The sequence below is a fragment of the Psilocybe cubensis genome, chromosome 8, assembly GCF_017499595.1.
Source record: "Psilocybe cubensis strain MGC-MH-2018 chromosome 8, whole genome shotgun sequence".
In the NCBI taxonomy this organism is placed as follows: Eukaryota; Fungi; Basidiomycota; class Agaricomycetes; order Agaricales; family Agrocybaceae; genus Psilocybe; species Psilocybe cubensis.
In genome coordinates, this window is record NC_063006.1 from 248,902 (window position 1) to 268,853 (window position 19,952).

Consider the following 19,952-nt stretch of genomic DNA (forward strand, 5'->3'; position numbering starts at 1 on the left):
TCGCCGGCCGACACTCGTTTCACGCCCTCAGCATGCGGGTCCTTCAACATCCGATCAATTGCGTTCGAGAAAAGATGGACATGGATTTTTTTTTATCATTTATGGCTCACTCGTCTGATTCACGACGGCACATTGACCTTGTATTTACCACACCTGCTCGTCTTCCTGTGCGGATGTTACACACGTCCTCTGCCTCTATCCTTTCCTCATTATATACACATCCATTACATATCACACTGATTCATCATCTATCCAACTTTTATGTACTCTACATACACACATATATCTGAAATTGTGGATTCACAGATCTGCTGTGAAAGATTCGGGCTATACATCTATTGTTCTTCCTAGACCGCTCTCAGGAGAACTGGAACACAACCAAACAACGAGACTCAATTTACTTATTGTGCAACTCAACTTCCTCGCAAGTACGCAAGTCTCTCAGTCTCGGGCTCCACCCACTCATAAACCGCGCGCTTTCCTCTTCTTGAGTCAGTATCTTTTCACGTTCACGGCACGAAAGTACAAGTCCGGATCCTCGTCGCGCCGGCAATCTACGTTCATCATGATACGCTCTTGCGCTCCTACTTATGAGCACTTGTAAAATTAAATTGACTTTGTACCCGCAACGCCTGGGTACACCCGTCATCCACATAACATGTGCATACTAACCCTACGTCCAGGAGCTTCAGTGACTTCCACACAATCTGATTCTAAATTAACAACTTTACAGGCCGCAGATAACACGCACCTGTATATCCCCACGACGCATTGGCGAAACACATAACGCGCAAAATACAACGCGTAACACGCAACACGCACACATTCCCACAAATCACACCCATCATCTCCTAGTGTAATGCGATGACGCGGTGCGGCGAGAGATGGGTAAACTGAAGGTGGAGGTGGAAGTAGTAGAGCACTTGTCATTTGTACCATACAAGAAAAGCATACATTACCTGGCATGCCACCCCTCCGTTCCCTGAATTTGGTCCGATGAGTGTCGTGCGCTGGACCCAGATTCCAGATTCCACAGGGTGAACAAGAAAAGCTGTATTCAGATCCAGGCCGCGGAGCGCGGGGAGCTAGAGGCATCGAAGATGCAAGACTCTTGGTGGGTTATACCCCAAAATCGGGGCAGAGGCGTGGCATAGTACGATCACTTAACGAGATATAATGATGGGGAAAAGACTTCAAATTTCATAACTGATGAGTCGATGTTGAGGCCTCGATGCGTCGTTGAGATTGAGGTCGAGGTTACGATTGAGCAGCAGTTTACGTTCAGTTGTGGTTCAGAAGCGGCGACGTACGTGGAGTAGACGTTGATATTGAGTACAGATCATTGAGGTAGGGTCCTTGCACGACAAAGTACACGACTGGCTGCACAAAAGCAAGAAACGTCCCCTGTTTGCGGGCCCATTGATAGCCGTATTGCCCAAAGTATTGCCAACTTCGTGGTTGTGCTGGTCGCTGTCCGTGTCTTGCCAATGTTTCGTGAGAAGTTACATCAAGGCAGAAAGTTAAATGTACTTGAGCATAGGTAGTAATGGATGAAGGTTGAGGTAACTGGGTCTGGGTCGATCTTCCCATTGGATAAATGCATCTCGAAAGCGTAAGAAATGTATGGTAATTATTATTCTGACTCGATAAAACGACCCTTGGCGTTCCCTGCTTTAGAATGGACGTTATAAAGGCTGTAACTACCCATGAAGTCCCGATCCCCGACTCGACAGTTATTCCATTCGTGATTGAGCTCTGGTATCTATCGCTCCCCATGAAAATTTGCAAACTCTAATTGTGAAAGGGTCATCAAAACAAGAGAATAACAATCCCGTTGTGGCCATCGAAGACCAAATATATCTTTATCTTTATTGGTGTGTAGGCTAAATATAGCGAGTCACCCTTGTAAAGCATTGTTTAATCGGTCTTCAAAGGAGATGGAGAGGCAGTCGGCTCAGTAACGTTGGCACTAGAGCTTTGACTGCAGCGAAAAATGTTAGTAAATTTTTATTGTCAAATATAATAGTCCTTACGTCCACTATGGCTGTCCGTTATGGCTGTCCGTTTGCACATTTAATACCAATCAATAAACTTTTTGTCCCATACATAGAAGTCTCAATTCTACACAATTCCATATACACACTCTGATGTCCTGGATATAGAGAGATGGTTTCCGAACATATAAATCCAGTATCCATATATTCATAGGTTGCATCCTCAGATACAACTTTGAGTGCCATACATATAGTTTTGGTGCCCACATATACAAATTACAATCCCTTACATAGAGAAAACACTCCCTTTTATACATATTTTGTTGCCTTACTTATATCTGAAGGTTCCCCGTATGATTGTTCTTACCTTTCTTCATCCCGAAGATATACAGTCATTTTTCGGCATTCTGTCTATGCCGTGCATGCCTAGACATCGTGAGAATCGGCAAATCTCGGCAAATGTGGACACAAATTACAGTTCATTGCCTGTATGCCTATCGACACACGCTGATTGAACATTAAAAAGATGCACATTTATCCAATTAATCAGTAAATATATTCCTGTGTAGGCTGATTACAGAAGTAGCTTGTCTTCATAGTTTGAGACGAGTGCTTTGACCAGCCCAGTCGCCGTGCTAAGGCTTAAAAAGGCCTAAGTTGAGGTTGCAGACAGAAAATTGCATTGGAGTAGTCTATATACAGTCTTATGTGACTTAATGTACGAGTGTTTATGCTCATGATTAATTTTATAATCTTGTAATGACTGTCCTACTTTCTTCACAAGTAGCAAGCCACTGCAAGCGGGACGAAAATCGAGTTCCCACGCCTCTACGGCACGGACGGCACAAATAATATTCATCTGGACAACTCTATATCTTCGGACCAAAGTTGAGGTACATGCGGAGAGGGTCACAGACTATGGTACTGAGTTTTTTATGTATGGATAGCATACCCTTATGTGTGCAGCTCCCATTCAAACTTAAGGGCATGCAAATACAATGACCGGGATAATTTCTTGTATGCTCGGAAATTATCTCTCTATAACCGGGACACCAAGGTATGTAGTTGGGTTCAAGAAAAATTGTAATTTATATGTATGGGGAAAGAAGTTTATACTTTGGTATTAAATGTGCAAACGGACAGCCATATGGAGGTCCTACATCCCCTCTTGCAGTGATTTCTGTTATTGCCACCAAGCGATATCGCTTTCGTCTCATTTCTCTCTCGTGCGATCCCAATTTTACATTTTCAATTGACGGACATACTATGGTAATCTCAGTCTCTCCTGTTAGTGGTACTATACAACTGACCATATCACGGCTCAGACAATCATTGAAGTCGATGGAATAAACACCCAGCCTCTTATCGTTGATTCTATTCAGATATTTTCTGGTCAGCGTTATTCATTTATTTTAACTGCGGACCAGCCAGTGGACAATTACTGGATTCGTGCCAATCCGGGCCCCACCGGTACAACTGGTTTTGATGGAGGTATTAACTCGGCCATTCTACGCTATGTCAATGCAACTGCGGAGGATCCAACAACAAACAGTACAGCCAGTAATCCTCTGGTTGAAACAAACCTGGTTCCATTGGACGGTGCTGCTGCTCCAGGAACTCCTGGAGTCGGTCTGGCGGACGTAAACATTGATCTCGAGTTTAGTTTCAACGGAACAATGTTTACCGTAAATGATGCGGCATGGACGACTCCCACTGTCCCGGTATTGTTGCAAATTATGAGCGGCACCTTGACGGCTCAGGACTTGCTCCCATCGGGATCATTTTATGTATTACCACCAAATAAAGTCATTGAAATATCTATGCCGGGTGGATCTGCCGGTGCTCCTGTGAGTTATTAAATTACTGCACTTACAATCCGAACTGACAATAGGTAATCTCATGTCATTTTAGCACCCTCTACATCTTCATGGGGTATGTCATCTTTAAATGATGTTGCGAGTACTTCTATTAATGAACTTAATCTAGCACACATTCTCTGTTGTTCGAAGTGCTGGAAACTCGTCATACAATTATGTAAATCCGATACGCAGGGATGTAGTGAATACTGGAAGCGACACAACGGACAGCGTTACTATTAGGTTTACAACCGACAATGCCGGTCCATGGTTTCTTCATTGGTGAGTATCTGCTCAGAGGCCTCCCGTGCCATGGTTTCTAATCAACAGATAAGCCATATCGATTGGCATCTCGATGTGTGAGTACAGTTAAACAGCTTGATTTATATTGAAGTCTAAAGATTTCTCTATCTGCGCTGATAGTGGGTTTGCTGTAGTTATGGCAGAAGACGTTGACACGGTGGAAGGTAGTACACCGTCCAGTAAGTCACAATCGCATACATGTTATCACACTGACCATCATTAATGAGGCACTTTTCAGGCGACTGGAGCACTTTATGTCCAACATTTGATGCTTTACCTGTCCAAACATTCACTTGAGATACAAAATACTGCAGTGATAGAGATTGACTTACAACCTTCCTACACAAATACGCCAAAATAAAATCATTTTTTTGTATCAGAAGCCAATGGGTTCTGTAAGCGAGCGTAAATGAGGTGGTATCATCAACAGTCGCGTGAGCTCGGGGTCGTATAAATTTTCCCAGATTGCCTCCATCTCCCGGAGCTGAGGGGAAGAAAACCGGCCTTTGGATGCGCCATCGGCGAGGTTAGCTTTGGATGGGATCCATCTGATGTCCAGGATGATACGATGTGTGTAACAGGTCGATATAATACGCTTCACGATGCCATCAAGACCGTAATTTGGTGTCCAATAGCCGGAAGAGAGTGCTTTGACAACACCATCATTGTCTGATAAGATAACAGTGGGGTACAGTGTGTCGATTGCGTCCAACATAATGAGCGTATGGATTGCCATTTCGACCGCAATAAGTTCAGCCCAGGATGTGATGACTTGACCGGTAGGTCCAATAGGGATGCCAGCTTTTCCAGGAATCCATGAATATGCCAGAGACTGTTTGAAAGAGGAAAGATAGAACCCGATACCCCAGTCGGATGCGTCCGTATACGCCACAACTGGAAGTAGAGCATTGAACGTGTTCAAAGAAGGGCTACGCCAGTATTTTTGAAGAAATGCCTGAGTGTCCGTGCGATAGTATCGAGGCGTGCGTTCACTAATACGTATCATGGCTTTGATTGTATTTAGGGCGGAATGACTGTCACTTTCTGCATGATACCCGTGCGCGGACTCCATCAAAAGAGAGAGGTGGCCAATATTTTCGGGAAAAATTGACGGCCAGGGTTGACAGAAAGCGTATGAACCAGAACTGTATATCGTTGCGTGAGGATAGGGATAATCCATAATAGAGTGGAGGCTACCGTAAAGAAGTACCATTGCTGGTGTCTCGAATGCTGTGGGCAACAAGAAATGTCAGTGCATGTCAGTGCATGTAAGTGCACGTCGGCACTGACATGCGCTGACAATATAATGTCTATGCACTGACATGCACTGACATCACTTAGGATTTGTGAAAAAGTTGAAGTCTGTACTTATATAAAATGAAACTGTGTTCAGTGCAGGATTACTTAGACGGATTTTGAATGTATTATAAATGTCTAGAAATCTACTATCCTCCTAGAATTATCTCTATACTGAATACCAAGAGTTGATGCACTGACACATGCACTGACCGCCAAGCAATTGCACTGACTTTGCACTGACATGCACTGACGGTGCACTTACATGCACTGACAGTGCACTCACATGCACTGACATACACTGACCTTCATTAATGGTGCACTGACGATGCACTGACATAGTTTTTACCTTATAATCATGTTATCTTTTATTTCAAATGAAGAACACAATTTTAGGTAAGTAGACTGTATGAGTTTCCTCTGGTCCATCAGCTGTTCCCAAGACCCGCTTGACTAGGGTGCTTCAATGGGACTTTGTAATTCCCTTTCCCTTTCAGCTGTGACATGGGGACATCGAAATACTTACTAGAAATTCGCACCCCAAGCTAAGGCCAATACCAAAGCATTGTTGCGCCTGCAGCCAAGGATGATCCCAAATCATTGTCAAACAGGATCAGTTATACACTGGAATACTCTGAGGCGCCTATTTAATGATTCCAATACAATTCATTCATTCTTCCCACATCTATGCTTGATTTAGTACACCAGATTGTTACTTGAAAATGTAGAGAATATATATTTACTTCTATATCTTGTTATTTAGCTGTGCCTGACCCAGAAACTCCGAGACCGTATGCTTTAATCATCCCCAAGTTAACATTCTCACGGCCCCAATTTAACAAGTTCAAATTTTGCCACCACACCATCACGATGAACTAACCAATGCACTAACATAACCCTGCACGCACAGGCATGTACTGACACACCATGACCAACTTATAGATTATTGGAAACATGCACTGACATTGCACTGACATCACTGCAGTCTGCACTGACATTGCACTGACATTACTGTGGTATGCACTGACATGCACTGACCGCACTGACATTGCACTGACATTTTCCAGTGCCCGAATGCTGTCATTCTGTTGTTGCGCTTTCTTCAACTTCGATGGCTGTTCCTTCACTACTGCGGCCTCATTCTGGACCTCTTTCCAACCAATGTTTTCTCCATACATCACTCCTCTTAAAAAAGAGTCCTCTTCTCGAATCAATAAAGATTCACGCTGGTAGAGATCTTCAATGAGCGAAGGCCATTCAAGACGAGTACCATGACTTTCATCACATATTTCATCACAAGTGGGACGAATCTGTGAACAGCAGGAGCTGATCGATGGTCTTTGAGGTGGTCACTGCAGTGATAACAAAATCCACAAGCCGATGTTTGGGTAAATGACCCAATCGCGCTTCGATGGGAGACATATGGATCGGAATCCATATATTCATTGAATCGATAATATTTTTTGCAATCCTTGGGGGGATTAAAAATCATCCCCATTCCATCATTGACATTCCTTAGACCCCCTATTTCTCAGTAAATGGCGGCAATTAGTTGAAGCTTAACAAAGAGTGTTCTGTATTTGTTAGAGGCTAGTTACAGTAATATCCTGCTCATGAGCCGGGTGAATTAGCGGTTTCAAAGCTTTTGGTACGACCCTCCCACGCCTACTGTGCCCGTAACACTTGTCAACTTCCTCCCACAAGCGAACCATATCCCGTATGCCCTCCTTCGACACAAATCGACCTCTCGATGGTTTGTCGGCAATGTTGGCATAAGAAGGCACCCAATAGATCTCCATGAACATCTTATGGCGCCCACAAGTCCTTTCAATACGATCGACGATGCCATCAAGGTTATAGGCATCTTTCCACCTGCCGGCGTTGAGCGCATTGACCACCCCTTTATTGTCCGAAAGAAGGACAAGCGGGTAGCCCATACGATGAAACTTCATGGTAATCAAAGTATGAATAGCTACTTCGACTGCAATGAGCTCGGCCCACGACATGACAATTTGGTTGTCCCTTCCAACGGGGAGCTTGTCGGAGACCCGATCCCAGTACCACGCTAGACTAAGACCAATGGATGGTATGGAAACGCCGATTCCCCACCTTGAAGCGTCGGCATACACCACCAGAGGGAGCCGAAAGGCAACGGGGGATCGAGGGTCATTATATTGAAAAGCCGGTTCGCGCCAATACTCGAGCAAGTACCTCTGTGCTGCAGTTCTCTTGTATTGTGGAATCTTCTCAACCCTGCGAATCAGATATCTGACCTTTGCTAGTGCCATCGCTTGAAATTTGCCGTCCGGAACATGGGCGAGCGCCATATAAGAATTAATGTGTCCGATGTTCAAGAGAGCGATGTTATTTCGAATGGAGAGGATATTGAACTGGATGAAGATATCGTCGATGTATGTTTGCACAATATGGGTCTTGTCCTTGCAGAATATGTCGACGCGCATGATGGGAAACATGAGGAAGAGTCGGAGGAATGATTTTATATCTGAATGTTTAAGTTTGAGATGCCGAAGAGTACTGAATAGTGAAAATTTATTGGGAAATGAATATAGTGCGAGTTCTTTGAAATACTTGTGTGTACTGAGGGGATTTCTGACAATGTCGATGAGAGTTCTGTGAGAGTTGGGGAAACACGTAGCCAACAGGAAACTCAAGAATGTACCTTACACGTGATTGTGTTTTTCAAATTGTCAAACGATGACCCAATTCGATTTGCAAACTTGAATCCAACTCTTTGATTCAACTAGGAAGGCCATTTGAAGCATATTTGAAGTATTATATACGTCAGTTGACGCCGTGGCTTCGAACAAAGTTATTTTTACTTCAATTCACAGCTATGTCAATAATAACTGACAGGCCACTTTACTCAGGGCTCATTTCTTCGTAGAACAAGCCTTTATAGGAGAAGTCTAATGTATTGCGAGTGTTTTGACTACCTCTAATCTGATGCGCTTTGCAGAAAATCATGTTTTTTACCATACAAAAAACCAAAATATGTGTCATTTTAGGGTAAATCAACTGTATAAAGCGGCTTCGAGAGCCTACAGAGTCAATTCAGAGCTAAGTCGCATCCTCGGTGGACTTCTTGCACTGTTTCCGGTGATTCTTCTCGTATAATCTTTCAAGAGCACTAACTTGAACATGCCAAAGGGGGTTTCCAAATTCTGCAAGCCAACCAAGATGATTGTTGATGATGCCGTCCACGGGGATTATGAAGTCAAGGTCTTCATCCGTCATGTACCTTCCACCTCCGTTTTCTCCTCCGTACGATAGGCTGAACCAAAGATTCTGTAAACCGGTAAGGTATGTCGCCAAATTGGCCTTTTTAGGGTCTAAACCAACACCGAAAGCCACGACATAGAATGTTCCGCGGTTTGCATGAATTGACATGGGCTTCCACCGACAAATCTTTGTTGAAATTTCATTTAGCATATAGAGTATTCGTGCAGCGATGGGCTTATGGGGAAGTGGTAGTTTCATGATAATGGTCCCGCCAGGTGCGACTGTACGAAGGGCGATTATGAGCTGAGAAATCGACAGACGGTGCATATCGCCTGGTTTTGCTGAGATTTGAGTTCTCAATTGATGGCCATCCAAAAGAACGAGATCAAAGGGTGACTTCACGATATCATAGGGGAGGTGTTGAAGGTCGGGATCTGGTACACTGTGTGCATTGAGTTGGTATTTTGTAAGATTTGCAAAAATTAGTTTGTGTCGGGTTAGAAGATGCTCCTCGAGAAGATATTTGTGCCCTCCATCTTCAACCGGTAGCGACACTCCAATTCCCCTCGAAGCAGGATTCTTTGTCAGGATATATGACGAAAATCCTCCAGGGCAGCATCTAGCAGGTGTGAATTATAAGCCAACTTGGATAGCTTTGAAGGATCAAGTACTCACCCTAGGTCCAAGAAAGACAAGTGCCCTTCCGCCGGAATGCACTTCAAACGAGTGTCTATCTCCTTCATTAATCCTTTCATCTTGTCGTACCAGACACCTTCGAGATGAGGTGAGGCATTGTCAGAAGCATCACGCTGTTTTTGAAAGTGAACTTCGATTCGTTCATCGTTCCATCCCTAAACAACACATCGATGAAATGCGGAGAAAATTTGGGCGCTTAATCAACTTACGTCGCCTTGCAGCTTGAGAAGCTTCGCGAGAATCACAGCTCCATGGTCAATTAGTTCTTTGACAAGTCGCACTTTGTAGTCATGGGGATCAGGCTCCTGCTCTGGCAAGAAATTTTGATATCGAACTGGCATTGGAGTACAGGGCATGTTGGCTAGAGAAATGGGGGGTGTTCAACAAGCTTGTTTATTGTCACACGAGCTATCTATTTGAATCTCGATCAAACCATGAGGCAGCGGAGTATTAACCGGAACTCTGTGTATTCGGCACACATCCATTTTTGATATATGTATAATAATGTGATCATCGGGATTCAAACCGACCTAAAGATTCAAATTCCGGTTTCTTGCCTCTAGAAACTACGTTTTTCCCATATCGTTTTGCACATTCAAGTGTACAAAGTACGCAGGTATATGAAAAATCATTATGAAAATGCTGCTTGGAAAGGTGTTAAATTTGATGGTCTTCAGCCATCCATCCAGAGTTAACATGGCCAAATAGGACAAGGTTTTAAGTTTTCCCAAAGTCTGCCTGCGGCACCCTATAAATTGCGGGGAGTATACAATAAAATTCCGTCCTTTGGGTCTAAAATCCGCCAACATCTGTTTATGCATGGGAGCTGCAATACAGATTGTCAGTACTCAGCAATAAAGAGGCGTTTCTTTCTTTCAGTATCTGATATATCTCAGGCTCAGCATCAACGTCTCAACTCTAGCTATACCATCTCTGAGCCGTATAAGCTACATAAGTTCTTCAAGACTCAGCACGTTTCAGAAAAGACTAGAACGAAAGATAGATAAATAAGACACACACTCTCAATCTGTCGACAGAAGGTGAATTGCTTCCATGTAGAACCAGTCACGTGGAAGCCGGCCCTAAAGATCTCTCCACTTTTCTCTCTCCCTGCCTACCTTTGCCAGCGATGTTCTCACTTGTTGTACCTACAGTTGATTTCTACTTCTATTCATGATGTGTCCCTTTCAACATTTTCTCCGGATGCACGAAAATTGAAATATGTTGAATTTCGTTGGGTGTTGGATACGAGATCCGCGCGTTGTCGCAACCATCGTTGGGTTTATACAGGCGCCACCACACGCGGGGGCAACATCTTGGAGTATTTCATGGGTATATGGTCCATTATCTGTATCAGGTGCGCGTATTATGACAATTATGTTCATCGAATATCAAAATGACGCGTTAATTTTCTCTTTGACACGCCTCACCATCGACGCGTATACTTCTCTGGATATCCACCTACCTGAATCCACCCCTCATTCTTGTATTTCTTTCTAGACTGCTCACAAATATGATTTAGCGGATCAGGAACACCGTCAACCATCAGTACCACATCGACGTTTCACTGTCACGCCTGTCTATATCCTGCAATTGAGCGTGTTCTGTGTTTTGCACGAGGACTACTAGAGCATTAGGTGGTTAGTGTTGCGTAATCAACTCACCGGTTGTTGACTGACTGCTCCATTGATGAAACAAATTTTCAGCTCAATCCTTGAACACGCACCTGGAATGCGAATCACATTAACGCCGCGGCATGCTTCAACCTCATGTCAATTGCGAGGCGTATATAACACTACGACGAGTATATCTCCCCCACTTAAGCTATCTGTCTGGTGGAACCTGTCGTACTGGCTCAAGATTTCTTGCTTCCTTTTCGCTGCAAACTTAGTCGCATCTTCTATCATTCGAAGTCTCGAGGGCTACTTTCCTCGAGGTCGGCTCCTACTGCGTCGTTCCCATTGTGCTGAGTCCCTTCCTTACACTGTTCGCAGTGCTGATTTTCGTGCTTCGTATATACATATTCTGATTAACATCTACGCTAAGTAAAAGCCAATTGCTGTTCTTTCCCGCCTTCGTTGAGCTAATTTCGCCCACAGATCAAATTGTTGTTCCGCGTTACTGGAACGATTTTACTGCTTTTTCAACAAGGCGTCTACTCCAATATCACGAACAAACATCCAATTGAGAATTTGATTTTCTTCTGGTTCCCATTACTGACTGAAGCCCTTGAAAGTTTAATATATTCATCCTTAATCCTAGCCCCGGACACTGTGCCTCGAGGCTTTAATTACCTCGTTTTTCCTTTGCCGACTCAGAGGTCGGGCCGGAGGAAACGCTGATGTGGGTTCGACTTTCCAACATCGATTCGAATACGTACGCCCTCTTGTGAGAACCCCCGAGCTTATCCTTTTGGGGTCATATCAGGCGGTATCGCCCATCATGTTCAGTTTATGACTTCTAGGCCTTTGCCCCGCTGACTCAGAGACTGCCGGTGTGGGCTAAGACTCTTTGTGGATAATTATTGCGATCCCCGCCCTTTCTCGAGCGCATGCAGCATTCGAATCCATTTCGCAGGATTTTCGGGTTACGCCACCGACGAGGGTGGTCCCTTGAAAAACAAACCCAGCGCCACCAAGCTCAGTCATCAATGTGAAGGTGTGGCGTACATCATACGGATGTTCCATGCGCAGTTTACTTTCGATTTATGAAGTTGGGTACTGACGAACTCAATGTTACGTGGATTTCAGGAACTCGTATGTGTGTCCCCCATTTTTCATGGTATTATTGCTCTGATTAATTGAGACGTTGGGAAACAGCTCTTCAACTTGAAATAAGGTATGGTGACGAAGCGATGTACATGGTATCACGAGGTTGATATCAGGACCTTTTAGGGTATAATTTCTCAGGTGCCTTCGTCCATCGTGGGAGCCGTTCTATGATCTAGCCGACGCCCTCCACCCTAACCCGTCCCGCTTAGGCACGCTTTACTGATGAGAACTCCCAGAAGACCGCTATCGGCGTAGCCGCACTTACTCCGACCTTCTAAATCGAAAGGTCGCTGCCGTTTCGGTATGATGTTTCTCCGCTTGGTACGATTTCTTATTGTTCTTTTTGTTTCGTCTTAATCTTATTTTCTTACCCATGTTTTCGCGTTCGCGCAGTTCAAGGGACATTTCGGAAATGAGATGATGTGAGGTGCCACGGGAAACAATACAGTTCTTTGGGGAGCCATGTGTACAGGACCTAACCTACGAACAAATGTATGCAACGGGACAGGACACGACAAAAAAAATATGGCGGCGTGTGGGCGCTGAAGTGGGGCGGCGTCGCGAAAAGATAAGTAATAAAAAAAGGCAAGTCTTTATGGTGTGGGGGTATATGCGAGCTGGGGCTGTTGGTCTTGTTTGGTATGGATATGAGGGTTCGTGAATGGAATCGTAAAGTGAATAATCAAAAAAAGGTGGGACGTGTCGCGCATGAACTGGATGGAAGAGATGGATGGAAGATGAGTTTGGTTTTCGACGAGGACGAGGATGGCCTTCAAGACTCATCCTGTATGTGTATGTGGGTGCCCGGTTGGATGGAGGTGTACACAGTACGTCTCGAACGGACACAATCCTCGGTATTACGGGGGTATGGTGAGGTCGTGGAGAGTGATGGAGGTTACACGGCGCAGGGGGTGCGACTGACTATAAGAATACAGACCCATATCTTGGGCGAAAACAACACGGGATGATGGAGAACAGAAAGAGACGTGGAGTACAAGGGGGGGAGAGTACAGGGGTCGACAACCTCGCGCCAGAGAGCCCTTGGAAAGAAAGGGAATGAAAGTGGAACAACGGAAGGGCTCTGGCAGCGGAATAAACAAAAGAACGAGGTGCGTGAAGGGGAAAAATACAACATATCCATAACATACAAATCGTCCAAAAACAGGAAACATGGTATGAGGAAGAACAGTGGGGGAGAGGAACAAATGCAATCCAGGAGAGAAAAAGGTCAGGGAGAGAAAGAGACAAGCCGAGAAGCGAAGATTCTGATCAACGCGAAATACAGGACCCCCATGGCAAACGCACAGCATCCGACAGGGATTCGGTATCCCGAACATTAACGATCAGAAGCTGTGGCCAGCCATCATCTCGTCAAAGTTGAGGATCCCGAGATTCCGACTTTCGTCCGGATAGTGCACAGCGTCTAACGAGGGAGAGAAGTCATGCCCAAAGTCAAGCCCAGAAACCTGAGGAGGCGCAATCGCAACGCTTTCGGTATACTTTGGCAAGCTCAAATCCAGTTCCACAGGTCGGATCGCGTTGATGTCGAAGTCGTCGCCCATGAGGATCACCGGCTCGTTAGACCAGATCGAGTTGTGGTTTCCTTCCCAGGTGAACGCGGCGAACTCTTGCTGCATCTGCATCTCCAGTTGGAGGTCGATTTCAGCCTGTGCTTGGGCTTCGAGCGACGCGTCTGGGGTGAGATGAGAGAAGTTCTGCGTGAGATTGCTGGAGTTGGGGGTGAATGGGCCGGAGAGCGGTGACGAGGGTCCAGAGGAACCCGAGCCAACTGAAGACGACGGGGAGACTATCTGGTGAGCTGGAAGGAGGCCGGGCGCCTCTGTCGTCGATCCTTGCATGGTGAGTTGTTGGAGAGGTGACCCACTGCTTGATTGTTGCTGATCAGATGTGCCGAACATACTTCTCAGGAACTCTGACGACTGATGTGATGATGGGGAGGGATATGCAAAAAGTGAGTCTATATTAGGCTTTCAAATAGTATGTGACGCACCTGGAGGGCAGCTTCAAACTGTGCTGGGATAGAGTATGATGGGGGAACGAAAGAGTTGTTGGTGTTCGGGATGAAGTCGAATGAAGATGCTGAATCCTCAGGGTGACCCGGGAACGCTGAACGTCGACTAATCATCGGTAGCAACGAGGGAGATGTGGGACACGGCGCCATGTTGTACACGTTCGGTATCTGGATAGACTGGAACGCAGGCTGAGAAGGAGCAGACGCTGAACGCCCATGGGGACGCGGAACAGGAACGATGAACGACATGCTCGCCGACTCGTCGTAATCCAGCTTCTTCAACTTCTTGCCATTCTTCGGTCGCCCATCCTTATCCTTGGCTCTCTGCGGACGATACACATAGTTCGGATATCTCTTTTCGTGCTCCAACTTCTTGTTCTTCGCCAGGTTCTCCCACTCCTTCCGCTCCTCGGGTGACAAGCTCTTCCACTGCTGGCTGATCGTCTTGGAAAGATCTGCCTGCCTCTGCTTCTTCGCCGGCCCTTTTGAAGCGGCCTCCTCGTCCTGCGCGGCCTGGCGATCCTCGCAGCACTTGCGTCGGAAAAGAATGAAAGCGTTCTCTGGACGCTTGATGTAGTCTTCCTCGCCCTTCTTTGGCCGGCGTTCGGGGCTGTCACTACTTGATGATTTTCTGCGTTGGAGATCTACTGCCAATGGTGATGATGATGGCGACTCCGTGCTGGTGTATGTTGGGGGTGGTGTAAACGATGATGAAGAAGAAGGTAATGTACATTGCGAAGGGAACGAACGAAGGTCGGATGGCTCGAGAGGCGAGTTTGAACGCGAAGAGTAAGGACTGTCTGAGAGGTTATTCGTTACAGGGAAGGTGAAGGCGCGTGGCGTTGGTGATACGATGTTGAACGAGGGAGGTTGAGGTGCATCCGCGGTCACGTCTAGTGCTGGGAAAAGGTGAGTTGTGAATATTTATTGTTCGATTGGACTTACTTCGGGATTGGGTTTCGCGAGTGCGTAGGGCGGGCATGATTGTTCGTCTCAAGGACAATGAGGTCGTAAGGAGAGTGGGAGACAATGGAAGGGAGTGGTAGTCGGGAGAAAGGGTAATCGCACAAGGAGAGGGGGGAAAGAATAATGGGTGTCGCAAGTCGAAGAGTCCAATAGTTTTCTTTGTCTCTTGCGATCGGGGAGAACAATTGCGTGAGCAAGCGTGAGCGGGGCACAAAAAGAAAAACAATACGAGCGGAGAGTTATATAGTTCTAGACAGGAAACCGATACGAATATAGGTTCCGCCGAAGGCCACGAGCCCCCATTTCGTAACCTTCACCTGGGATTCGCTTTCATTGTGTCCTCCCAATACGGACACTTCGAGGGACCATGGCCCGATATAGTCTCAAATCTGTTTACTCTGTGTTTACTGCTGAAATGGAGATGCGCTCAGATGCTACTTATTGTCTTTTTGGCCGAATTCTTGGTTCCCCGGTTTCTTGGTCCGAGTCATCCCCCAATTGTTGCCGCTAAACTCATCTTATCTATCCCCCACGTAAGATCGCCCCTTCCCAATTCTCTCTCCGCGGAACCAAATTCGCATTTGATTTCACTTTCCTCGCCCTTTTTGCTCTCTTTTTGCGTCTCAATATTTCCCCTCTAACATCTCCAATATGTGGGTTAAGCTTGGGACGTAAACGGTGCTGCATTGTCCTTTAATCGATTAAACATACGGCCAGGATAATATCGCTAAATAGCGCATTGATAAAAATATACACGTGTGCCAGTAAAGCCCATAAATACGATGGATCCTTGACCCTTCCTCAAATGGCAAGTGAGACCCGCCCGTTCGTCTCAACAATGCGTCGTTTACCCACGGTACTGCCACCTCCCGATTGACCCATCTCACGATCCGTTCTGTGGTCATTGACTGTTCCGTGATACATAACCTTCGTAGTTCTCTTCTTCATAGACCTCTGTAGCAGACAGCATCAACTAAATACGCGAAATTCTTCATGTTCAAAAGTACTGGGCACCTCACCATGGTGCATGGGGTATTCGGGTTTGCAGTGAACGATATCGCGACTCGTGATAATACAGACGTCATTGCTTTCTCCGTAGGCGGTGGCGGCAACTTGGAGGGCTTGCCACATTTGGACGTGGAATACCGGAACGCTCACTTAGAGCCGAACGTTAAATTCTACCCTTTGCCCATCCCATACATACATACGAGAGACCCAGGCTGACAGAGTAACCTTCCAAGGACGTAATATCCGACAGAAAGTCGAGCTCCATCGTCCAACATTATCCATACGTGTAGCCCATCAACGCAGCAACAATATAACCCATATTATATTCAGTGAAATTGCACTTTATCTGTGATTAAGCAGAGGGCGCGGGCGTATAGGTGAATTATATTCCGATAGTCCTTCGGACGCTGCATTTAGCATAGTCAAATTTCGAAAATAGACACGTACGCTGCACTGAATTTGCTCTTGGTGACCCTCGAGGTCGGCAAGCCTATGACAAGATCGGGACGGAGATCGAGAAGCCCTGAGTTAGGGTTAGGTTTTAGACCAATGTGGGCTATAAATATGGACAGCGAGCTGCCAAGCTTCGAAGCCGCTGCCAAACATTGCCGGCCGAACAACATCGGCACTAACGCGGCATACAAGGACTCCGAACACCGTTACCCGTTTGTAAAGCGCTCTTCGACTCGAAACGAGGACATTCAAAGCGTGATGATCGTTGTTACTATTCACAATACACATATAAACGCGTCAAACCTATACTGTATCTGCGTTTCCTGAGACTGGCATTGCACAGTGAATGGTGTTCCTCATAGGACGGCATCATGGAATGGGCTTGTTCCAACAAAACACCGGGAAGATACAGGTTAGATTAACTATAGCATGAACAAAGAAACATTAATTCACTAGTATACCCGCAGAGTATACTTCCGCTTTCACTGTCTAACTTTACACATTCTGCCTTCTCATTTTACTAAACTTCACGTAGGGACGGTCAATGGGAAAAGACTCAATAGGGAAACAATACTGCTTTGTACCGTCCTTCCTTTGTTCTACTGTACGGCTTTGAGAGAATAATCCATTACTTTAACTATTCAAACTGAAGATCACTGTGGCAGGTTACTCAGACATACGCAGCGCGTCTGCTGTCTGGGGTCCCGTCTGGATATGGAAGTGAGTTTATTCGGCACAAGGCGGCGATCATTATTTGGCAAGCATAATATAAATGGAAGTTCTTGCTAGTTTTTATGGTGCGATCTGCTGGAATTTAGCTCGACACGACATACAGTTCCACGCTCTTGGATAATTTATGGTGCGTGCAACAACGTGCAGCGCTTCCACCCTCCTATTTGTGGAGTCTATTCTCGGGACATACGCTCGTAAGGAGTCGTAAGCACAGGCGGTCGCATTGTCGTTGAGGAAAAATATATTTATCGTATCATTTCATTTCCTGCGGAATTAATATGGCCCACTACGCGAGAAGCTTTGGGGGGACGGTGGCACGGGCACAGACAGCTAGGGCCGCCCACTGTTGGAGCAAGCGTCGACAACGTGTTGTGCAGGAAGAGGTCCGGTGGCATGCAACTGGACGTTCTCGGGCATGCTCGGGGCGCTGCGCACTCGCTTGTGCCATTTCTATTGGGGCGCGCACCATGTGCCCAGTTTAGAAGCGCCGCAAAGCGTGCACGATGATGGAAACGAGGCCTGGCCGTGCACGGTAAACACCGCTCCATTTCGCTGGGATGCACGCAAGCTGTACACGCGGAACCTAATGTCCTGACACGAAGAATTCCGGGCAGCTGCGAGCTCGGGCCTTGTTCTCGACGATCCCTGCGCCTGTTTTGCACAATGCGGCCCAGTGAGACACGGAGTGCTGACAGCATACATTCTCTCCACCTGGCATTGAGATCGGTTGGCGTTGTGATCGTGGGTTACTAGGACCGTCGAAATAAGCAATCGAGCTTGGAACACTACCATTGTTCAGCACCAAAAATGTATTGTAAACTTTTACTAATGGTATTTCGCATGAGAGAGAGACTTTAGATTCCATTTAAGACTTTGTAAGGTTCGATCGTAGTCAATTTTGTCATCTATACATAGAGACAAGCCGTGAGCAAGGGACAACATTTTTTTTCGACAGGACAATGGACCATGTATAGCTTCTGAGATAAAACTGTGATTCGTAATTAACTGCATCCAGAGCAGTCACTTCCGCTGATACAGCATATCCGAGGAAACGTTCGATTTGTACTATTCGATCCAGGCACATATCCGCGTTTGGATAATTCCCACGCCCAAATGGAGGACTTGGTGGCCAGTCTCCGTTATCTCGCCGGGCCTTCAATAACACAAAATCGTTTAACCAATGTGTAACACACTGTAACCTGTAAGATAGGCATGGACTTACTTGCCAGGTAGTGCCGAAGTCCTATTTAAAGTAAAGTCCGTACAGGATGATTATGCATACCAATGTAGTAGTACTCTTACTGAGCATTTGGCATCATTTTGTTAGTAATAAAAGCTACATATTAAGAAAATCAGTCTTAGAAGAAGAAAATCTGTTTCGTTACCACTCGGCAGTGCTGGGGCGTGATGTCAATCAATATATTGAACTCATTCTTTCTTCAAAATCTGTGTGATAGTTTGTGGTGTAATTTTCCTAGTATCTAGCTCTTTCATCAAAATTAGAGCAAGTTTGGGAGTTAAAATGGGGTGTATTTCTATATAATAAGACTTTGTTGAGCGGATACATCATGGACTGCCTTGAAATATTGCGGAGAGCCAATAGAAAATGTACATTTTTGTTGTGTGTACTATTAGTATTATATCGTCGCCGGTGAAGACCGGAGATAACAAACAGAATCAGCATCTTATCTTCCTCAATTTGGGACGAGATCAATTCACGTGACTGATCCCATCGATCGAATAGTACAAATCGAACTATGACTCAGCATATCCATGCTGAAGTTCCAGTTGATAGATGATAGAACTAGGACCTCTATCGACCTTCTCCAGGCTGCAATGTATCATAGAACGTCCCGGACCCAATTTGATCGGGACGCTACCAATTATCGGTCGCGGTTGTGTGGAAACCGTATGCGTCTGTAAATAGCACAGGGTCGTGTTCTTGGGAGGGGGGATGAGTCATAGATGTGCCCTGTGCGATCAGTGGGAACAAACGCTGGGCTTCAATTTTTACTCACGCAGCCACCGCGGAAACTCCGAAGCACATTATCTTCGTGTCAACTGGCGCGTCTGCGCAGACACATTGATCATGATATATATGAACTAAATTGCATCGGATGGGCGAGCACAAGCATTTCGATTATCTCGCATCGCACTGTGCGATTCAGGCGAAGGTTGAGAAAATCCAGAACGTTCAGATGGTTCCCAGATGATCGCGGAAGAAACCATGGCGCATTGACGTCTCCCAGTCATACAGTCATTGCCTTACTGGGCGAACAATGCGGGAGCTTCTATTGCTCGGCGGGGGGCGAAGAGGTGGAGATATACTATGTAAAATAGGCCTCTGAAACGTTAGATGTGATATGAACAAGCGGCAAAATCCAAGCTCTAGCGTGATAGGTTTGATATAGCATATTATAAATGGTTTGAAGTTTACCCCTCTCTGCGGGACGAAGTGTTGGATAACGAGAAATAACAGGACAATGGATGAGCGGCATGAGAAGCCCACTTTAGTTCATTTAAAGGAAGGATATCGAGTCAGAAAGTCTGTACTTCGTAAGATGATTTCTGCCTCTTCCCGTTGTGGATGCTCGTTTGTGCTCAC

General features: G+C 45.8%; 5 protein-coding genes across 5 annotated transcripts; 1 reads left to right on the forward strand and 4 right to left on the reverse strand.

Annotated features, from left to right (window-relative positions):
- Positions 1-2,992: 2,992 nt before the first annotated feature.
- JR316_0008626 (fatty-acyl coenzyme A oxidase) lies at positions 2,993-4,450 on the forward strand (the record flags this gene model as incomplete). The annotated part of the gene is made up of 8 exons (XM_047894339.1): positions 2,993-3,051; positions 3,377-3,386; positions 3,422-3,841; positions 3,906-3,926; positions 3,981-4,132; positions 4,186-4,209; positions 4,274-4,332; positions 4,392-4,450. 8 exons carry the CDS (start codon positions 2,993-2,995, stop codon positions 4,448-4,450), a joined length of 804 nt encoding a protein of 267 aa, XP_047745798.1.
- Positions 4,451-4,529: 79 nt separating this feature from the next.
- Positions 4,530-5,225, reverse strand: JR316_0008627 (uncharacterized protein; the record flags this gene model as incomplete). Its single annotated transcript, XM_047894340.1, has 1 exon — positions 4,530-5,225. One exon carries the CDS (start codon positions 5,223-5,225, stop codon positions 4,530-4,532), a length of 696 nt encoding a protein of 231 aa, XP_047745799.1.
- A 1,807-nt stretch (positions 5,226-7,032) lies between these two features.
- Positions 7,033-7,911, reverse strand: JR316_0008628 (uncharacterized protein; the record flags this gene model as incomplete). Its single annotated transcript, XM_047894341.1, has 1 exon — positions 7,033-7,911. One exon carries the CDS (start codon positions 7,909-7,911, stop codon positions 7,033-7,035), a length of 879 nt encoding a protein of 292 aa, XP_047745800.1.
- A 616-nt stretch (positions 7,912-8,527) lies between these two features.
- On the reverse strand, positions 8,528-9,741 carry JR316_0008629 (uncharacterized protein; the record flags this gene model as incomplete). Its single annotated transcript, XM_047894342.1, has 3 exons — positions 8,528-9,308; positions 9,365-9,540; positions 9,595-9,741. The coding sequence occupies 3 exons, from the start codon at positions 9,739-9,741 to the stop codon at positions 8,528-8,530; spliced, it is 1,104 nt and encodes a 367-aa protein (XP_047745801.1).
- Positions 9,742-13,499: 3,758 nt separating this feature from the next.
- JR316_0008630 (Transcription factor SOX-21) lies at positions 13,500-15,170 on the reverse strand (the record flags this gene model as incomplete). Its single annotated transcript, XM_047894343.1, has 3 exons — positions 13,500-14,096; positions 14,168-15,087; positions 15,134-15,170. 3 exons carry the CDS (start codon positions 15,168-15,170, stop codon positions 13,500-13,502), a joined length of 1,554 nt encoding a protein of 517 aa, XP_047745802.1.
- Between the last annotated feature and the right edge of the window lie 4,782 nt (positions 15,171-19,952).